Raw genomic sequence first — 20,068 nt, 5'->3', positions numbered from 1 at the left:
ACAGCACTGGTCAGACGGGATACACGTTACATGCCTGAGACACGGAGGAACATTTTTTTTTTTAAAAAGGGTGAAGACCAATTCAGAGCGTGGGGTGCAAAGTTATCTGGCTTCTTTCCCTCCAGAAAAACCACTGCTTTTTTACAGGAACAGCAGCAAAGGCAGGCGCCTACGGACAAGAAGAAATGTCTATTAACTTGCACTACGCAAAGAAAAAACACCCAACCAAGTGTTGCACTTCGATAAGCAAAATGGCACCTTAACCCTCAAAAAAAAATACAAATTCCAGAGACAAGTACATTAATTTATCAATAAAAAGTAGCACTGATAAATAAATTAATTTATATAAAAAAGAAAAGAGGATAATTGACACATTTGGGGGTAGAAGAAAAGTCACCTTCTTAGCCCACATGCGCTCGGTTTATTTACATATCCACAAATACCATGAAACACCATCCCAGCCCCCCCACTAGCAGCATGGTCACATGAATTCCGTAGATGAGCAGTTCATTCAGGAGGCTGAAGTCTACCCGCCTTCGCCCCAGTAAGAGGAGGATGATGGAGAGTTTGTACTGGAAGCGCAGAAAGATCCGGATGCCAAGGTACTGAAGGCAAAACAAGATAGAGAGTGCCACCCAGAGGATGGAGGTAAACAGGCTGCAGCTGAAGTACAGCAGGAAACGAATGAATCCGTACATCCATCGGGATTTCAGATAGATGTCGAAATTGTTGTACTTGGTGCGCACCAAGTGAGTGGTCCTTACCGGGCCACAGGCCGAATGCAGGCAGGTCGTGTGGGGGCCGTGGAACGAGCGGACCCGGCGGGGAATGGGGATTACAGGCATCGGGCACCCCACCGCTCACCGAGTCCCAGGGCAGGACTTACAGGGCACATAGCAAATATCATCCGTTAACACGGAAGAGCTCCAACAGCCTGGGAACGCTAACTCTTCGCCGAGTTTCCAGGAAGGAAGGGACCTGCAGGAAGGCAGAGAAGGAAAACACATTTAAGTAGCCCCAGCAGGAGGACGCACAGCAGGACGGACGCTCCGCAGCTCGGCGGTTACGTACAACTGCTTTGCACAACTCCAGGTCTCCGCTTACAACAACTTTGCTAACACCTTACAGCTCACCAGGCAGACATGCAGCAACACAATTCTGTTTGTCACCACCCAGTCAGATCCCCAGAAGCACCCAAGCAGCAGCACCAGCTATAACCTGTTACAAGCCTTACAGTGTTAAGGGAGGAAAGAAGGGAGCTTTGTTCAGGAACCATCCTGGCTAATTAGGGCTCTTCGTAATCAGACAGAAGTCCTGCAACAGCCCACCAACGCAAAAAGTAATATTAACGTGTGCGTTTGCATTGGATCGGTTTTCTGTTGTTTTGTTTCTGAAGAAGTTCTCCAAGTGCTTTTGCAAGCGAGGCCCAGACGCGGCGGTGCTCCTGATTTCTGCCCATTGCAGATCCTGGCAAAGCTCCACCCAGTAAACAAACTGAAAATAATGGAAGGTCCCGCACGAACAATGAGGCAATCGTGTTTTTCACACCCGACAGGATGTGCCTCCCCTGCTCAGATGAGCCTTGCGGTCCCACTGTCATTGCATCCAATGACAAGCCAGCATCTCAAAGATACCCAACAGTTTATTTCTCCTGTTGTGACCTGCAGAGATAAATGAAATATCTTGATCTTCTGGAGCGTTTAGGATTTACAATCTTAACATCCTTCCACAGGCCCACTGTTGTTATCTGAGTGATGAGCGGCAGCCTGTTAGCTGCTCTCTGCTTCACCCCAGGCTTACGACGTGCCAAATTCCGGGAATTATGAAATGACAATGCACTCGTCAGATAATGCTGGAGAACAACAGGGACTTCCCCAGCCTCCTCGCACACCCAGGCTCTCAGACCTTTGTTGAACAAGAGATCCTATCACTGTTAAAATGAGAGCAATTTAAAAGTTAATTCAGTTTTGTTTTTTTTTTTTTGTTACTAACTAAACTAATTACAGAGTAAACGATAAGGCTAAAGGCAATTGTAGTTTGATGTCAAAAACCTTCTCTGCGGCAACGTGCGCCACCGAGTAAATCTTTTCACTGCTCCCTGCCTGGAATTACAGACCGTGGAAATAACAGCTCTGAGCACTTCTGCAGGGTCCCAGGTTTAATCACCTATAATTTCTGTAACAGAGAAAAGGAATCCGTTGGCTCTACAGGAATGAAGCTAACAAAAAGGAGTAAGAGTTAACTTATGGTTAAGGAATTGTGATAATTGAGGTCTGTTCTCAACTACCAAAACGACCCGTGTAATTTAAGTGCCTCCTTGCCATAATTTCCTGCCGGTAAAGAGGAAATGCTCAGCAGCTCAGAAGTATGTTACAAGGATGTGTTTTGCAAGGCATATAAAGGCGGTCAGATGCTAAGGACAACAGTTTTGTGCCTGGAGCGTGCAGCGGAGCATGCCTGCCACATGCTGCGCATCAGCTGCTCAGTGTTTGTCTTCAGAGGTGCTTCTGGAGGAATAAATTAACAAGATAAGTTAAAAACTCATATACCGGGGACTTAGAGCATTGCATTTCTGATAACACCGCCTCTTCTTACAACCTCTTTTACTGGGCCACGAAGGCAGCTCATCGTTTCCAGCAAGCTCTGGCACAGCTACGTATCCTGATTCCCTGAGCAGCCACGGAGAAATCAGTGCGAACACGAGAAAAGCACTCGGCGAGACCACGCCTGAGCAGCAGAGCACATCCCCCATGGGCATAAGCTACGGTTTCCGGGGCAAACTCGGCACGCTGGGCACACGTCTGATCAGTTTTAAAGAGGAGTTCAGGTTCTCTCTGACAAAACCTTCAACAGCTGAATCTGAGAGAACTGCTCAGCTGCAGAACTTATTTGGTGTGAACAGCAGTGACTTGTTCACATTTGCTGTGCCCGCCACATAAATAAATACCCTCTGGGAGCTTGATATCTTCAGATAAACTCAAATGCCAACACCGTGCCAGCCACAAACAGAGGGATGCTGTGCAAATAGGAAACTTTCTGAAGTATTACATTGCTAATGGCGCCGCCATCCGCCCAGCAGGTCGATAATCCGCTGCTGTTCCTGGGTGCCACTTAATTCTTGCGATAAAAAAGCGCGGCTTTCCTGAGACACCCGGCCTTCTAGGAGGAGGGAAAGAAACGGCTAAGGTGCTTCACAGACCCACAACATCCTACACATGAGTTGATCTAAAAGATAAAAGGAGAGATTAGGTTGCAGTTTGCTCATTTTGTGCGTTAACAAGCTCAGAATCACAAGGTCTGCCTCCAAGCATGATTTTTCAATCTCGCAACGATTTTCAAAAGCACGATGTGCTCGGTAACCTATATATTGCAGCTTACTGACGCACGTTGCACAGAATCACCTAGCCTGGGCCAAAAACAAAGAGCGGTATGAGAAAATTACAGGGAAGGAACTCCTGCAGGTCGCCTCCTTTCATCGCAGAAGCGCTCACCCAGGCCACGCCGAACGACGCGGCGAGCACGCGCTGCCAAGGCTTAAGAACGGGACGGACGCAGGAGCGGGCCCAGCCTGCAGGTGAGGAACGCGGCAGGCCACGCGCTGCTCGGGGGCTCCGCCGGGGCCTTCCTGCCCCACAGCACCCTGCTCCTTCCCCTGCCCACGCCCCGAAGGACTTCGGTACCGGCAGCTGGAGCCGCGCTGCCGCTGTCCGGGGCCCCGCGGCCACTTTTAGCGGGGGACCTTCGGGGTCTGACCGCCGGGCGGGCTCCCGGCCCTCCTCCTCCTCCTCCTCCTCCTCCTCCTCCTCCTCCTCCACCACCAACGGCGAGAGGCCGGGGCACACCGGCACACCCCCGCATCCCCCGGCAGCGCCTCAGGAAGGGGCCGAGGCCTCCCCCGGTGCCTCCCCTCGCCCCCCGGTGCCTCCCCCGAAGCCTCCCCGCGCCCCCCGGAGCCTCCCCGCTTCCCCCGACCCTGCCCCGCCGCCCCGTCCCGCACTCACCGCCGTGCCCATGGCCTCCCGCCGGGCGGCGGCCGCCGAGCCCCAGCGTCCCGGGCCCGGGCTGACGGCGGGCCCGGGCCTAGTGGCGGGCGCCGCACTGCGCATGTGCGGGGAGCGGCCGCGCTCCGGTTCCGGCCCGCGGCGGCGGCGGCGGCGGCGGCGGCGGCGGGGAGGGAGCGGCCGGGGCGGCGCGCGGTGATGGCGTCATCACGCAGCGCCCACAAAGCGGAAGCGGGAAGGGCGGCGCGTTGCCATGGCAACGAGGCCTGGCAGGCTTCAGGCCGCGGGGACCGCGCCTAGGCCTCGGGGAGGGGGGCGCCGGGACGGGGCGGAGCTGCCCCCGGAGCACCGAGCCCCTCGGGGTGGTTCGGGCAGCCGCGGAGAAGCCAGGTCGTTGGTCACGGTGTGAGCGACCCAGGCTTCTGGGGAGGCCAAAAAGACGCCAAAAAGACACCAGAAGTTCCTAAAACACACACGGGGGGAGGACAGATCAGAGGCAAAATAAAAAGAAGGAAAAAAAAAAACAACACACCCTCCCTTTTGTTTCCCTTTAGATTTAATTAGGAATTACTTTCTGTAATGGAAAGAACACAAAACTTTTTTTTTTTTTTTTTTTTTTTTATTGGCCCCCTGCCCCACTTGCCATCTAGGCATTATCGCGGTGGAAAAACATTAAATAATAATAACGCGAGCCATCTGCCAGCAATAAGCCGTGCCGCACTGCACAGGCAGTTGAAGGCACGAGGCCAAATACCTCCGAGCGCACCAACTGGCTCCGACGCACGCGCCCCGCTCTGGGCGCTCCCTGCTCGCTCGCAGCAGCCTCTGCCCCGCAGAGCGTTTTCGTTCCGCAAACACAACGAGGGGCCCGAGGTGCTGGATGTACAGCGAGGGAAAATTACAGCCAAGGTGAGGAGCGGTGGTGTGCTCCTCGTAAATTGCCCGTTTCTGTTCTCCCACGTACCTTCTGGTGGGAGGGAGAAGGGGAGGTGCGGAGCTGATGCATTTTCCCGGTAGCACGAAATGGGAACATCTGTTCGGTGACTAAGATTAGCACGAGAGCCACGTTTCATTTATTTCGCTCCACCATTGCCTGGAACAGGGAGCCAGAGATGGGAATTTCAGCCCAAGCAACAGCATTATGAGGGTACTTAGATCTTTCCAGCTTGGCTTGGAGAATGATGGGGATGCTGCTGAACGCGAGCGCTGCAGAGGGGGCTCCTGGCTTCCCACAGGAACTGCTCCAGGCAGGCAAGGTCTGCCATTGCCTCCAAGAACACCCAGAGAGCTCCACTGGCCAACCCAAAACCCGTACACAAGCACAAGGGGGTGACACTGCAACATCAGTCCTGAGACCGACCCTTTTCATTTCTTAGGTCGGGATGACAAAAAGCAAGGCGGCACTATTCAGCCTGAAATACACTGACCACTTCACTGCTTAAATAAATGTGTATCATCTTAAAAAATATACAGTCCCCGGGTCAGGCATGAATTGAAGCTTTGACATTCAAAGAGGTGAGGTCCTAAGCAAATGCTTGTGGTGCAGCCCAAAGAGAACCCGCCCACAGCACTCCAGCGGGGCTCTCGGTTGTATTTCTTTCCTGTGCTAATTTTACTAAAGACACAACTCATATTCCTGTTGATTGAACAGTTTTGTGTTGACAGCGTTGAAGATTTGTGATGAAACTTATCATCAGCCCAGAGAGCGGGCCATTAGTACTAGTCACAGCGGCCAGCCAGCGCTGATATATTTTATGGCACGCTTCGAAGACAAACATACACATTTATATGTCACTTGTTGCAATATAAATGCTAACTTGTACTTCTTTCAAAACTTTTAATGAATTGTATACATTTCAGGAGATTTATAGCATGAACCGAACTGCTCAAAATATTACTTTAAACATATTTGTCACTTTGGCAACAGAACAAAAAAAATCTGGAAGATACTGCGTTTAGAAATAAATCATAAATATATGCATCTTAAAAGAGTTTATTTCAGTCATTAATAGTTGATGCCCCCCCCCAGTGCAGGATTTAAAGTTAAATTATGCAAAATCAAAAACAAACCTTATAATACTTAATCAAACATGCATAAAACTGTCAGGGCCAAATAAATTCTCTCAATTAACTTGCTTCAGATTGTGATTGCATTTACTAATTTAATCAACACTAGAATAATTTGGAGACTGGGTAATGATAAATTACTATGGTGGTGCACATGAAGAGCCGCTAAGGTAGTGTGCTGAGACAAGAATGCAAGAAATGCTTGCTAGGCTGAGGGAAAAAAGTAGCAGCCGAGTTATCACAAACATTTATAATGGAAACATCTTTTTAGTCCCATTTTCGGGGGAGGTTTCTTTTCAGTAAAAACCTAAAACATCTCTCATGGATAGATCTTGTCTGGATGCATGGCTTTAACGTCAGTCCACTGAGTCAATCCCATTTCAATCTGAGATGACTTAAGAGGTGAAACAGTTCAATGTAGACATTCGCTCCACATTTCTTGCTCATTTTGTGAACGTGATCTTTTGCTCTGAACACAAGGCAAGGGACTGTGACTTCCAGTCCTGCTTGCTGGCACCGCTTCACACTTTGGCCTCAGTCAAGTCGTTTAGGCTGGAGCTGGAGTAACAACCCTCTAATATCGAGATGTCCTTTAGCTCCATCCTTTTGCACTTAGAATGGATCTGCACTTTCTGACCCCTGTCTAGAAAAAGCTTTCAATACTATTACTTGTGGAGAGCTAAACATTTGATTTTTGCAAGCGTAAGCAAGGTTTTATGGAGAGGTTCTCATTTAGAGGTTCATTTGAAGGAGGCTGTAAGGTATTCAACCCTGTAAAATACCTGGACCTCTGAAAATCAGACCCTTATTTGGTCTGCAACCTTTGCAACCTTTCTACATCTGTTTTACAAAAAATAACAATGCCCATATTGCTACTGTGGGAATTAACTCATTATTGCAATACTCTTCCTCTTCCTCTCTCTCTTTTTTTCCCTTTCTGCAAAATATAGCCTCCAGTGGCTAGCTTTACATTTCTGAAAGCTTTTATTTGAAACAGGGGTGGTGTGTACATTTACATATGTATAGCACCTAGTACTGTTTGGCCACCAGCATAAATCTGTAAACCTGCGTGCTGAAAAGTATATCCAGAAAGGTAGCTAACAAGTTTCCTTCAGTGACCCAGAAACAACTACCTGCACAGTAAGTCTATAGCCATATAGATAGCCATAATTTCAGAGGTCTTAAAGATAATAAACATGTTAACGGGATATTTTCAAGCCAGCATTCACTGCTGGCAACCTGTCACATCCAAAACACCATCCAAAACCAACGGCATCTTGTGCAAATTCACTTGGGTTTTGCTGAACCGGTCTGTAAAGCTGAAATATAACAAACTGAGGAATTAATTCTTTCCTTTTCCTTAAAGGAGATTTAGGGTCAAGTCTGGACCTTAAATTTTAAATGTAATCGATCCACCCTGCAAATCCTTGTGAAATAATTTTGCCTTATTACTTCTTTCCAGATCTGATCTCTTAGTTTAAATGCCAGTTTTAATCAGTTAGAAGAGATTTGCATGTGGTAAATAATAACGCAGTATATTAGACTAATCAAATAAAAATATAAGTGGCAGAAAGCGGAACTAATTCCCACTTCTGCAGCACTGCCCTACCAGTGTGCAACCCCCGCGGCACTCAGAGCCCCGGGCTCCCCGGCAGAGCAGCGGGGCTGCGGAGCTTGTGGGGTTATTTAGGGTCCGGCAGCAGCGTAAACGGAGGGAGCAGAGGGAAGGAGTGGAGTCCATGCATCAGCACGCCCCGACAAACACACCCGCCCGCAGCACGCCTCTCCTTCCTCCCTGCAGAGCTGGGCACAGCAGTGCCAGGTACCAATGACAAGCCCAGCGCAGATGGTGAGGTTGCAGTGCACTGTGGTTTCCCTGCAGGAGTCCTAGCTCCTGTAACGCTTTTATACATATATATTTTAGAGGTGACTTGTGAAATATAAAACTAGACCAGTCTGCAGTTTGTAAAGAAATAAATGATACGTGGTTCACGTGAGGCATGGTGAGACAGTAACGTTTGATGCATTCAATATACGTGACACATCAGCATGTTTTCTGGCATAATAAGCAGTCTGCCCACTGCTGCCATGAGCCTTCACGACACTAAACAGGAGGCGAGCCTGGGGGATGCTCGGTGGGGTTCGGGACAGCCTCCTTCCCTCTGCCCCCACAAACAGCTCGTGGGGGCTCCCCCGCCACGTGGAACAGCATGCAAAGAGACAGGCTCATGCTGGTGTGGGTGGGATGCCAGTGAACCCCCCCCCCCGATTTGATACACATAAAAAAATGTGCATTGTTCTGCAGCGGGGACACTTAACTGCCCGGATAACGTAGCGAAACACGCAGCTTCCCCAGCCCGGCTCCCCCCCCACGGCCGGGGAACAGGCAGTGGTTATCCTGGAGACGCTGGAGTCATGGAAAGATTCCTGCTGACCTCCGGGGGCTGGGGCGGGAGCCAGCTGCACACATATGGTGGGAGAGAAACTGTCTCTAAAACAAATGAAAATAGAATTGGCCACTTTGCCAGGGACAGGCCTCCTGCCAACGCTTGTTGCTGCATCATGCTGGCTAGCCCCGATCCGGCTGGTGTCAGAACTGCCGATTATGCAGAAAACTCTCGCAGAGAAGTGTCAGTATTGCCTTCTGTTCATCGGCAGGCTAGGCCTAGGGGAAGCGTGCGGCATTGTCCCAGACCCAGCCCATACCTCCCACGGCAAGCGGGGGGCTGGCGGGCATGCTTGGGGGGCATGCAAAGCACTTTCAGAGCACCGCGTCTCCTCGAGAAGCAGGAGGGTGGCATTTCAGGGCAAAGAAAACATTTTCTCTGGGAATCTCAGCTCCTCGGGTTTCGATTCATTAATAACGTGTCCCAGTTCGTATCATGGTCGTAGCAGGCGGGTCCTCTTAAGCACATTGCATAGATCCATCAGGTCTGAGCCGGGATCGATCTGCTCTGAGGTCATTTTAACATCAGCAACCTGCCCCCCGGGTCAGCAGCAGAGCTGGGACGGGTCTGGTCTCTGGTGCACTATTTTCAGAGGGATTCGGACACCCCAGGTGGGCGCCCAGCACCACACCAGCACTTAGATCAGAAGGGCTTTGGGGCAGGGAGTTTGCAGGGCCACAGCCAGCACCCCCAGCAGCTGCATGCTAATGGCCGCCCCGGGGCCCTGGGGAGAGGGCTCAGGCCGAGCTCCGCAGTCCGAAGATGCAGAGCGGCTCCCACTCCATCATTCCCCAACAATTTCCTGGAGAAATACAGATGGTGAGGGAAAAACACCTATGACCCCAAGATGCCCAGGCAGACTCTCACTGTTACCCCAGCCAGTTCTTTTTAAGTCCCTCTCCAGATGCTTAAGCCTCAGTTTTCCATCTCCCCCCACCTGCATTCAAGCTTAAAAATGCCAAAGCCCCCTTGTCTGCCCCCTGCTCTCCGTTCCCGTCTGGAAAAGGGCAGGCGCCTGGGAAAGATGGAGAGTGACAGGAGAGAGCGGAGACAAACCTCCGCTTGCCAAAGGTGTGTTTCCCCGAGCTCCCCCCGCCTCCGTCCCTCCGATGCGAATCAATGGAGCCATCTACTCCGTGCATTGGCTAAACGTCAAATTCAGAGACAGCATTCATTTTTCTGAGATCAATGGAAAGCGGAGTTTGCCTGTATTTCTTAAGCATCATTACAGGGCATCAGTCAGTGCCCAAACCCACCACTCGCCGGGATTAGCTGCGATGGCAGCTTTTCCAGCGCTAGGGGGTTCACTGCATCAGGAATCCTCCAGTGCTTTCCATCAGGGTGCACAAAATGCGTCCACGCTGTTGGAAGGTAAATTATTGCAAGAGTTCTTTTCTTTTTCTATTTTTTCCCCCTTTTGATTACTGTTTTGAAATCACCAGGAGACCGGATGAGTCCAAACCCGAGCACAGCACCGCAGCCTGCACGGAGCAGCCCTGGGCCCTGTTGTCACCGCAGGGCTGGGGGCGCAGAGGGACCGGGGGGGCACAAAGGGACTGGGGGGGGCTCAGAGGGACCGGGGGGGGTGCGTGCAGCCGCCACACTGCCCCTGTGGAGGAACCACAGGGCAGAAGCAGGGGAAGGGAAACAAGCAAAGAAGCAAACAAACATCATCAACAGCAGGTGCTCACCTCTGTCCTCAGCCCCACGGTGGTGGGGGTGTCCTGTCCTGTCCTGTCCCGTCCCGTCCCGTCCCGTCCCATCCCGTCCCTCCTGGAGTACCAAAGGTGTGAGATGGGAGCGGGGTGCAGGAGGGAAGGACCCCGTGCATCCTCCCTGGCCCCTGAGCCATCTCCACCTCTTTGGCTCCTGCGGGTAAAACAAACTCTTGCATTCATGTTGGGCGGACTGCTCCCTCTGTCCGGCTGGATTTTGCCACTGCGTTCTCATGGGAAGTGACACCGGCTGCCCGCGGTGTCCAAGGAAGAGTTCGGCCCCAACGCAGAGAAATGCCTTGCTGGAGGCTGAGAGAAACTTCTGGTTCTCAGCACGTGTCAGGAGTCTTCTTGACCTTGCTTATGTTCAGACTACGTTCTGCAAAGGAGAAAATGACTTCCCAGCGTCATTACAGCAGTGGCATCCTTATCAATAAAAATGATCAAGAAAAAAAGAACAAAGGATTTATAAGACAAAACCATCTTCAATTATATCCGTATTTAATAACAGTATATTTCCAAATGGGGGAAAACTACTGCAATGGTCAAAGCTGATTTTGCTGTAAGATTGGAGCACTGCCCCTCTCCTTATAATTACCTCCGAACTGGGGAAATGTGGGTCTCCATGACAAACTGCACCTCCTGCAATAAGAAATATCATTTTATCACTGCAGGGAGCAGAGGAATAAGAGCTGAGAACATTTCTTCCGAAAATGGAACACGGAAGTCCACTCAGTGGCCATATTTACCTATTTCTCAGCTGTGCGCCTGCATTTTTCAAGGTATGAGAGTCAGATCTGGTAAGTAAAGTGACCCCAATAAACACCCCAAAAGCCACGTAGGTGGCAGCCCCACTGCCTGATGCCAGTGCCTGCACCGCTGGCTTGGCAGAGCCGGGAGGGGACCCCACAGTGCCCAGCTCGGGATGCACAGCGGGGCAAATCGCACTCCTTTCTCCCTAACTTCCCTCATCTGTCACCAGCAGACCAGCCTGTAACTTAACAGCACGTTGCTGGTGAGAACATGGAGAAGAGAAAAAACCAAAGCCCTCATCAATCACAGCCTGGCTCCGGGTACAATTAGCAAGTTCTATTATCTTAAGAATGACACTTGTAGCACAGAGCAAAGCATGGCGCACCTCGTATTATAATACCGCATGCAAAAAAGGGAAGGCTTGAATTGCATTAGCATTGCATTAGATTCCCATGACTTTTTATATCAGCACTTGTGAGTTATTTATGAATTCATTTATTTACAAGGACAGCCCTTTCTGCATTCAGTTGCCATGGTTGCTTTAACTCCTGTATCCTATTAATTCTGGATGTTATGAAATAAATATAGATCAGACAATCATTGTGTGCTGCTTTTTTTTTTTTATTATTATTTTACAGTTTGATTCCCCGTGTCCTGGCTAGAGAGGCTTCTCTGTGGTGCATCCACTGTCCCTCACTGAGTGGAAATGCCCCCCGAGAGCCAAAAGCTTGGTTCTGTTGGCCAAGGAACTCAAACGTGTGTCCCCCATCCCTTGGAGAGGGCAGAGGCACCGATCAGGGAGGAGGACGGTCCTGGGGCCGGGATCCCAAAGCCAGCGTGCTTGGAAGTGTTTTGTAATAGAATTCCACAAGAAAATTAAATCAATTACTGAGTCTAATAAAGCTCTCAAGGTTTTTAATTAAACTAAGTTTTAATTAAAGCAGCATGAGCCCGTGCTCCTTTGATATTCTGCGTCAGACCCCAGAGGATTGCAACTCCTTTTTGTAATTTACATGGGCTGGATCAATCACTAGAGTCACGAAAATGCGAGAACTTTGTCAATTTTACAGGCTGAAATATTGTACGCCAGGCGGGAACCTCGGGCAGCTCGGGGCTGGGGCAGACAGACAGGTTGGGGTCACCTTTCCAGCCCTCAGCGGCGAGGAGAACAGCTCTCTCCGAGCAAACTCCTGCAGTCCTGTCCGCAGCAGAGAGCTGAGCAGCGGTGTGATGAGTTGTGGTACAGCTGCAGGCACCGGAGAGCCCAGAGCACGGCCGTGGTGCCCTCCTGGTGCTCCTTGCGACCTGCAGCCCTGCTGTGAGGCTGCTGAAAACGTGCCGTCACCCTGAGCAGGGCTCGGCATCTCCCCACACCACGCCAGAGCCCTGTGCCTGCACAAGGACCTGTCCCGTGTGCCTGCTCCGGGCAGGCGAGACCCAGATCATCCAACCTGCACGTCTGGTAAGTGGCCCTGGGATGTTCTGCCTCTATTTTAGTCTTGTTTTGTACACAATATGCCCCAAACATGCTTTTTTTTTTTGTTTGTTTCTTAAGGAGATAAGGATCTTTATGTAACCCATTTTTCCTTAACACTAAGTCCTTTGTCAGGATTAAAGAATCCTAAAACATCTGCACAGGCTTGGGCGGCAGATGCATGAAGAAAGCGGCCTAAAATAACATAGAATATTAACCTACTAAATGAGGTATTTAGAAAATAGAAGGACCCTCCTGCATCCTTACTTACAGCCGCTTCCTGACCCCAGCTACGCGATGCAGGTGGGTAACAACAGCATGCCACCCGCTGTGATTTCCATCCCAGATTTTTTACCTGATGCCAGGACTTGGTTTTGCCAGGAGTCTTGGCTGTGCCAGAGGAGCGGAGCTGCCCTGGCTGGGGTCTGGGCCCTCCTGAGCCGCCCAGGGCTGCGACCATCCCCTGGAGGGGGGACGAGAGCCTCCCATGTTCCCAGGGAGAACACCCTGAGGGGCTGAAAATAACCTAGCCAAAATATCTGCCAAGCCTTTCAGGGAAGGGATGAGCTACGTGCCAGGCAGCATTAATTCCTCTTGTTCCGCCTGGAAGTCAACGTTACCTGCTTGGGGCTGCTCAGGGGGTCTTTAGGGTGTATTGGGTTTCTTCCCTCTTATTTTTAGGGATTACTGCAAGGAGCAAGCAATTTGTCCTTCCTCCAAGGAAAGAGTTCATGAGACGTGCGTTTGCTTAAAAAAGTGAGCGAGGAGGGGAGGCAGGGGCTTGGTGCGGGATGGCCGAAAGCACTCCCCAAGCTCTCCTAGCGGCTGCCTCCCCAAAGGTTTGCCAGGAACCGAGGTCAAACCTGATTTGGATGAGAGTCCACAGAACAGGTTAGCAATGACCCACAGCACCTCGGCCAGCTGGAGCAGGCTGTCAGCACCTCAGCCGTCCCCATCTCCCGGCCCGCTTCCAGCCATCCATCGCGGCCCATCCGTCCTGGCTGCAGCCAGCCCCTGGCCAGCCAGGGCCATTAGTGTGATTACTGGGGGTCGTGAAGTTCAAACCAAAATGTCAATTTTCATCTGGAAGAATGGTCCCATTTTAGGAGCAGAGGGATTTCTTTTCTCTCTCTCAGAGCCCCCGCCTGTGAAATCATTGCTCCCCAAAGACTTGCAAATTTCTGGCCAGCGAAAGGTGCCAATAGCTGCTGGAGCCAATAAAAAGATTAACAAGGGTCACCGTTCTTCCCTTTTTGCCTGCACTCGAAGGCTCTGGGGCCTATTTTGAAGATATTAACCATTGCCTTTACCTCCTGCACGTTCATCACAGGTTTGGGGTCTGTATGGATTTATCGACGAGACGTTGCCATCAATCTCACCCGCAGAATGCCAGCCTGGGAGTCACTGGGTTACATCATCCCACCAGCAGCGGCACTTAGCCAGGAAAGTTCTGGAAGGAGGACAGAAATAGGACAAAGCAGCTGCTGGGGCTGCGGGTGCTGCTCTGGGGCAGGGACAGCGTCACCCTGGTGCCACCGAGCGCAGGGACTGAGCCTGGGGGAGCATCGATCCCAGGGGGCCAGGATGCAGCCCCTGTGCTGCGGGGTTCGGGAGCCAAAAGGGTGATCCGGGAGGACAGTGGGATGATGAGGGGCCGGCACTGACCCCACTGGGGTGTCCCCAGAAGGGCACTGCAGTAAATTGGAAATTGGAGATGTCCCTGTTGTGGAGAAACTTGAAATAGCTGCAGGTGGCCTGGTCACGGCCTGATGGCACCACAGGGTGGCACATGGCAGTGCTGGGGGAACACACCAGCAGCATGTCTGCAGCCACCCCGTGCCTGGAGTGCGGGCAGGGAGGCAGTAATGGGCTGGGGGGGGGAACATGTGGGATCCCCCCACCCAGGGACTGGCCCCGCGGGACACCCGGGGCACCCTGCCCCGGAGCCGCTCAGCCCACCTCGGAGGTGTCACGCGTTTCAGGTGGGTTTTTTCTTCTGTGTCACTGTGTTAAATAATTAAGTCTGCTCCATCTTTACCTACTGACAATGTGGCACTTAATTAAGTGGTTTAATTAGACGCTGGCAACTTTAATTAAGTTTAGGACGGTGGAGGTGACTGGGAGCCTCCGGATGAGTTGCGGAGCCTTTCCCTGGGGGCGCGATGTGGGAGAAACTTTCATTCCTGGGTCCAGCCTCCAGGGAGGGACCCAAGGGACCCACCACAGCATCCGTCCCCCAAATCGCCCCACCTCGGAGCGGGTGGCTGCTCTGGGCACCCTTTGCTCAGACATTTCAGGGAGCCGAGGCCTGCCCTGGGACTGCGGCGCAGAGGCAGGCGGGAGGGATATGGGCAGGGGCTGCACAGGAAGGGGTGTCAGGAGCCCTGGGCTCTGCTCGGTGGGTGCCCACATCCCCCTGGGTGCTGTCTGATCCTGCTGAGCACTGGGCCGGGCCGCTGGGAGTGGGACAGGGCCGGGGGGAGGCTGCGGCAGGCTGAGGAGCAGCATCTGCAATTCTAGACCATGCACAGGGCTGTCTAAAAGACGTATTGCTTTTTAATAATGTAAATATGTAAATATTACCGAGGTGCCATTAATCGTCGTTGCCTCAACATGATACCACTCTTAAGAACAAATGTAATAAGATATTATTAATATGCAAAGCTATAGCACATTAACCTGACTAACACCGATAAATTGCAGAGCTTAGCACAACACCAGAAGCTCTGGGGAGCCCCCACACCCCACAACCTCATAGGAAAAGGGGCTTTGTCCTTGCTGGCCGCTGAGAGACCTGCCCCAGGTAAAGTGGGTGGGAGCAGGCTGGGCTGGGCAGGCCCTGCTCCTGCCGCCCTTCTTCTGGAGCTGCTGAGGATCCTTATTCAAAGCCTCGCACATTCTTCTGGAGGATTTCCTGACCACCCTCATAACAGACTTGGTTTAAATCCCGCTGCAGGTGTGTGAGAGGAGGGGGAGCCTGGACGGTCCCAGGAGCCGAGGCATTAGCCGCGGTTTTGTGCCACGGCTTGCCACGAGGCAGCTGAGCCCTCATCCTGTGGGCTGTTGGGTTTCCTCCCCAGGAGGCTGGGTCTTTGCTCACAGCCCCAAAAGCCCCAAGCCCCCCAGCCTGGCCCGGCACAGCCCTGCTCTCACTGCCTGCTTTGGTGGTGAATTTCCTCCTGAAATACAGGCTCACAGTGGGATTAAAAGCTGGAACAAGTGTCCTGATTTATATTTGCCAGGCTGGGAGCACCGGTGTGGCCGCCAATCCTCAGACCCAGCAGGGCAGCCCCCAGTTAGAAGCCCTGCAAGGTGCGATTGGGAGCAGGGGGAGAGCACGCGGCTGAGGCAAAGGAGCAGGGGAAGCCATAAAGTCTGAATTTAGGACTTGAAAGGGAAATTATTCTGCGCAAATGGCTGCTTCAGTTCAAATCCGCCCTGCCTTGTAAATCCTGCTCATCCTTCTCACAAGGGAAAGTCGGTGAAATAACCAATATTTCAGCAGCACGCAGCCTCCTGGAGACCTTCACCTCCCGATGTCCTCTGAGCCCCACACCCAGGCCCAGGCCTGGAGAGCAATTCAGGCCTGAACACGGCCATGGTTTATGCAAAAATTAACCTGTTGCCCTTGCTTGGGTCAAAGTAATTCCATTTAATTTGGTAATCTGGGCCCTTTATCGTTAATGAGTCCTTGGGGGGTGGGGGTCAGAGCATCTCTTTTTTGGCTGAAGAGAGCAGCAGAGATTATTGTTAATATTCAGGCTGCTCAATAAAGCACAAAGACCTTTTGCTATTGACAGCACTGTTGGTTTTCACCTCATTGGTGAATGGAAATTGCCAAATTAATCTCTCATTAGATCTGAAGTTAATCCTCAATTTCATGATTAATGAACCCCCGAACCACAGATTTACCTGTACAAAGCGTATTGAGAAAGTGCATACAGTAAATGTCCGCAAATAATCAAGACTGTATCCAAGAAAAGGGGTAAAAATAATTATTTTCTGTTCCTCTCTGTACAAGAATTAACTGGTAAGCAGTAAAACTATCAGGCCGTAGGCTGTAATTTTTTCCCCCCAGATCATTGACGGGCTGTGGCGCTCACTGCTGGAGGATGTCATGTAAGTCATTGCTAAGAGGGAGCTAAACAAAAGACCATGCAAATTTGTGCATTACGTGTCCAGCTGCGGCTTTCAGGCCAGGAGGTCTGTAGCCGACGGGCTGCTGAGAGCAGCAGCGGGGTTGCCCTTCTGGCCAGCTCCTCGCCCGGCACCTGCTGGCGTGGGGCTGGCGAGCAGGACAGGCTGCATCGGCTTGCAGGGATATCAATTAAACCACTCCAAACTCATCTGGGTAAAGCTTCAGGCCAACCAGCAGGGCCCGGGTTTATCTGCCTGAGCTGTCTTCTGCCTGCCTCTCACCGAGGCCTCCTCGTGTGCTCCACCAGGGCCCCGTGCCCCCTCTCTCTTCTGGGGGCTGAGCGGGGCAGGCGGCTGGAGCTGCGGTGTGCCAAGTCCCCGTCCCTCCCCAGCCGTGACCCCTTCCTTTCCTCCCAGGGTTTCTTTTATGCATCATCACTTTAGCAGGGCCATTGTACTGGAAATCTGTTTGCCACATGTTAGCTGGAGCTCATCTGCTAGGATCCTCGGTTAAATATTCATGGCGAGGTAGCTATTAAACTGGGGGTGAGAACTCAGGTTACACGGAGGAGATGAGGAGAAGGCTGCGCTGGCAGAGGAGACGGACTCAATATCAAGTTAAGAACCCGCGTGGAAATGACTCACCCCACATAAGGTCTGGGCATGGAGCGGTAGGAAAAAATCCCGTTCTTGTTGTGCTGCTGAAACGCATTGGTTACCTCGGTGAGATGGGCACAGCGGTGCGTTGGGCCTACCGGAGCCCCGAAACGCTTCTCCGGTAGGACCTGAAGTCCTGCACGAGTCTGTGGCCACTGAAGAAGCAAGAGAGAATTGCCAAATGGGTTGAGTTTTTAAGACGGGAAGAAAAAGGCAGTGTGTTTGGATGGGGTTGGGGCCTGCAGCTTCACATGTGCGTGGGGCAAGGAGAGGAGCTGGGCAGGGAACTGCGTCCGCCCTGCCCTCGGGCTGCAGGCGAGCAACTCGGAGCGGTGCTGCAGCGAGGAGGCGATGCTTGAGCAGGGCAGGGGACGGTGCCTGTGCCGCTGCAGGGGGACGCTGGGGACGGACCACCCAGCACGCACCGGCCATGGACTCCTGCAACCCGGGGGCAGGAACAGGCAGGGCAAAAGGACAAGAGGGCAGAAGTCAGGCTGGGGGTGTCGGGTGACCGGTTACCTGAGCCCTGCCTAAAGGTGACTTCCTCATGAATAGCCCAGCAGCGCTCCCGCGAACACCAACACGCCAAGCTGGTGAATTATGCAGGGCACCGGGCTGTGCGAGCAGATGGCATCGCTGCTGTAACGTGAGCAGCCGCACCAGACAAAACGCAAAGCCCAGCAATTAACCTTTTTGAAGGTTTCCTCTTGTCTCGGGGATTAAACCTCCTCCAGCCCCCCTGCGCTCCACTCCTACCCAAGAGAGAAGAGTAATCCCCCAAACAAACACGGGAAATGGACTTCCACAGCCTCAGCAGCCCCGAGCCGGGCTTCCAGACCTCCACCCTAATACCAGCAGCTCTGAAGCAGCCTGCGCACGCAAGCAATGCGACATCGCGGCTCGGGAGCTCATTGCTGCCCTGAGCCTATGCCATATATCCTGTTATTTTTCTTTGAGATGAATCTGCGGCTCCAGAGGCTGCCTGGAAACTGTTTGGGATGCAGTTTTTATTTACATCCCCAAGCTTCAGCATTTTATTCTTTTCAGAGCCTGCCCTCCTGGAGCCTTGGCCAGGGTTGATTTATGAGAGGGAAATAAAAGGAGAATAAATCATTTTTTAAATGAAGAGAGCAAATTGATCTTTTCGTCTCGGAGTGAAAGAGATCCCACTATTCCCAATACAAAGGTATATGGTTGTGATCACTGGGCTAGGAGAAGGACGGACAAAAGAGGGAGAAGAGTGCCGGGGGATAGCAGCCCTCCATGTCCCAGCGCAGGTGAGGGTTTTGTTTGTGACCCTGCTCCCTCCAGGACTGGCCTTATTGGAGTAGGCAGCACTCAGAAACCTGTGAGGCTCCATCTTGTGCTCAGAAAAGAGGCAGCGTGGGGTTCATCCTTTGAAAAGCCACGGCAAAGAGGGTTTGAGTGGGCTGGAGACGGGAAATCTGGGGCACGGTCCCTTTTCCCTTTCGCCACCCCTGGGCTCCACCTTCTCAGCAGCTTGGTGCCCACACGGTGCTCTAGGGAAGGACGTGAGCAGTGATTTACTATTTAGGGGAAAAAAAAAAACCATATTCCATGCCAGGCTCTCACCTTGGTGTATGGCAAAAGCTATTATTTTAACTGTGATACTCAATACTCTTCATAATTAAACTGATTAATTCCCAACAATGGAGTCTATATTGCCTAATACTTTTAATTAACAAAGTGTCGTACATATACTGGCAAAGCATTACTGGCACGCTTCCTATGCAATACACTTAATTCCATAATAAATTATTAGTACCAAAGACTAAGATACATTGCACCCTGGAAGAGGCTGTCAAGAGAGGAGGACTCCAGGCTCGTGGTCACGGGTTGGACCAGCCTGGAGCAGAGGAGATGTCAGACCCTGTCCTTGTTTCCTCTGGTGTCCCGCAGTCAGGACAGTGCCTGTCCCTGCCGGGGACCTCAGTGCCTTTGCACAGTTCTGCTCTAGACCTTAGAGAAAGCCAAGACAGCTGCTTCATGGCCTTCTCGTGGTCCTGCCCACAGAAGTGCCAGGACAACACTTAGCGCAAGAGAAGGGTCCCTGAAGGGTGGGTGCTTTGTGCCACTCCACGCAGAGGCTTTGCTTGTGGTTTTTGTGCTGACATCCGAATCTGAGTCACGCACTCAGGCTGCGACACGCACAGTGATTTTGCCTGCAGCAGCTTTTAAGATCTGGATTTTTGCTGCTAAACCGTTTCTCATTCAGGATCTGCTTCAGGGAGAGGAACATTGCAAGGTACAAAAATGAGTGGGTGAAATCAGTGCACCAAGGTCAGGGACGGATGAAAGTTAGTTCTGCAGTTAGCAAAAGTTTAAAGTGGAATAATCAGTCAGCTCAGGAAGGCACCTGGGGGAGGCTACAGGAAGGCAGCTCTGTGCACAACTACAGCGATGCTGACGGCTGCAGCACCTCCAGAAAGAGCCGGCTGCAGAGCCAATTCTGCTCCCACGAGCCCCAGAGCACACAACACGAGCTTGGGTCAGCAGCCAACACAGGGCGAGAGAAAACAGCAAGGACAGGGCGGGCTTACAGGGAGAAGCAAGCACCCAGAATGGAACCAGCCCCCAGCACAGCCACACTTGGCCCTCGGGGCTTGTCGGGCTTCAGGGCAGGGGGATACATCTCTGCCAGCAGCTGTGCCCCTAAAAATCTGCTTTATGGCCACGGGATGAGCTTTCCTGGGTGGGCATGCTGGAGCATCTGTCAAGTCCTGCGCCCGCCCGCGGCAGAGCAGCCCGTGTCCTTCTGCCGAGCCGCGAGGTTAGAGGTGAGCGATGCTTTTATGA

The 20,068-nt window shown here is 52.0% G+C and overlaps 1 protein-coding gene and 1 long non-coding RNA gene across 3 annotated transcripts; both read right to left on the bottom strand.

The window, feature by feature from the left end:
* Positions 1-401: 401 nt before the first annotated feature.
* Positions 402-4,158, bottom strand: TMEM250 (transmembrane protein 250). 2 transcript variants are annotated; one of them, XM_040531711.1, is made up of 3 exons: positions 4,002-4,158; positions 2,948-3,225; positions 402-978 (listed from the first exon to the last, which is right to left on the bottom strand). In XM_040531711.1, exon 3 carries the CDS (start codon positions 843-845, stop codon positions 426-428), a length of 420 nt encoding a protein of 139 aa, XP_040387645.1. In that variant the 5' UTR covers positions 846-978; positions 2,948-3,225; positions 4,002-4,158; the 3' UTR covers positions 402-425. The 2 variants fall into 2 exon arrangements, with proteins under 2 accessions (XP_040387645.1, XP_040387644.1); XM_040531710.1 differs by having other exon boundaries at positions 3,049-3,225.
* A 5,080-nt stretch (positions 4,159-9,238) lies between these two features.
* On the bottom strand, positions 9,239-18,449 carry LOC121057472. The gene is made up of 4 exons (XR_005813800.1): positions 17,240-18,449; positions 13,768-13,907; positions 10,207-10,609; positions 9,239-9,317 (listed from the first exon to the last, which is right to left on the bottom strand). It is a non-coding gene; the product is annotated as an uncharacterized LOC121057472 (long non-coding RNA).
* Between the last annotated feature and the right edge of the window lie 1,619 nt (positions 18,450-20,068).

The sequence above is a fragment of the Cygnus olor genome, chromosome 19 (genome assembly GCF_009769625.2).
Source record: "Cygnus olor isolate bCygOlo1 chromosome 19, bCygOlo1.pri.v2, whole genome shotgun sequence".
NCBI classification, from domain to species: Eukaryota; Metazoa; Chordata; class Aves; order Anseriformes; family Anatidae; genus Cygnus; species Cygnus olor.
The sequence above is the reverse complement of the archived record's forward strand: the minus strand, read 5'-3'. Positions and strand labels throughout refer to the sequence as shown.

Excerpts from the sequence above, each read along its gene's own strand:
- TMEM250 (XM_040531711.1), bottom strand. The coding sequence starts at position 845 with ATGCCTGTAATCCCCATTCCCCGCCGGGTCCGCTCGTTCCACGGCCCC.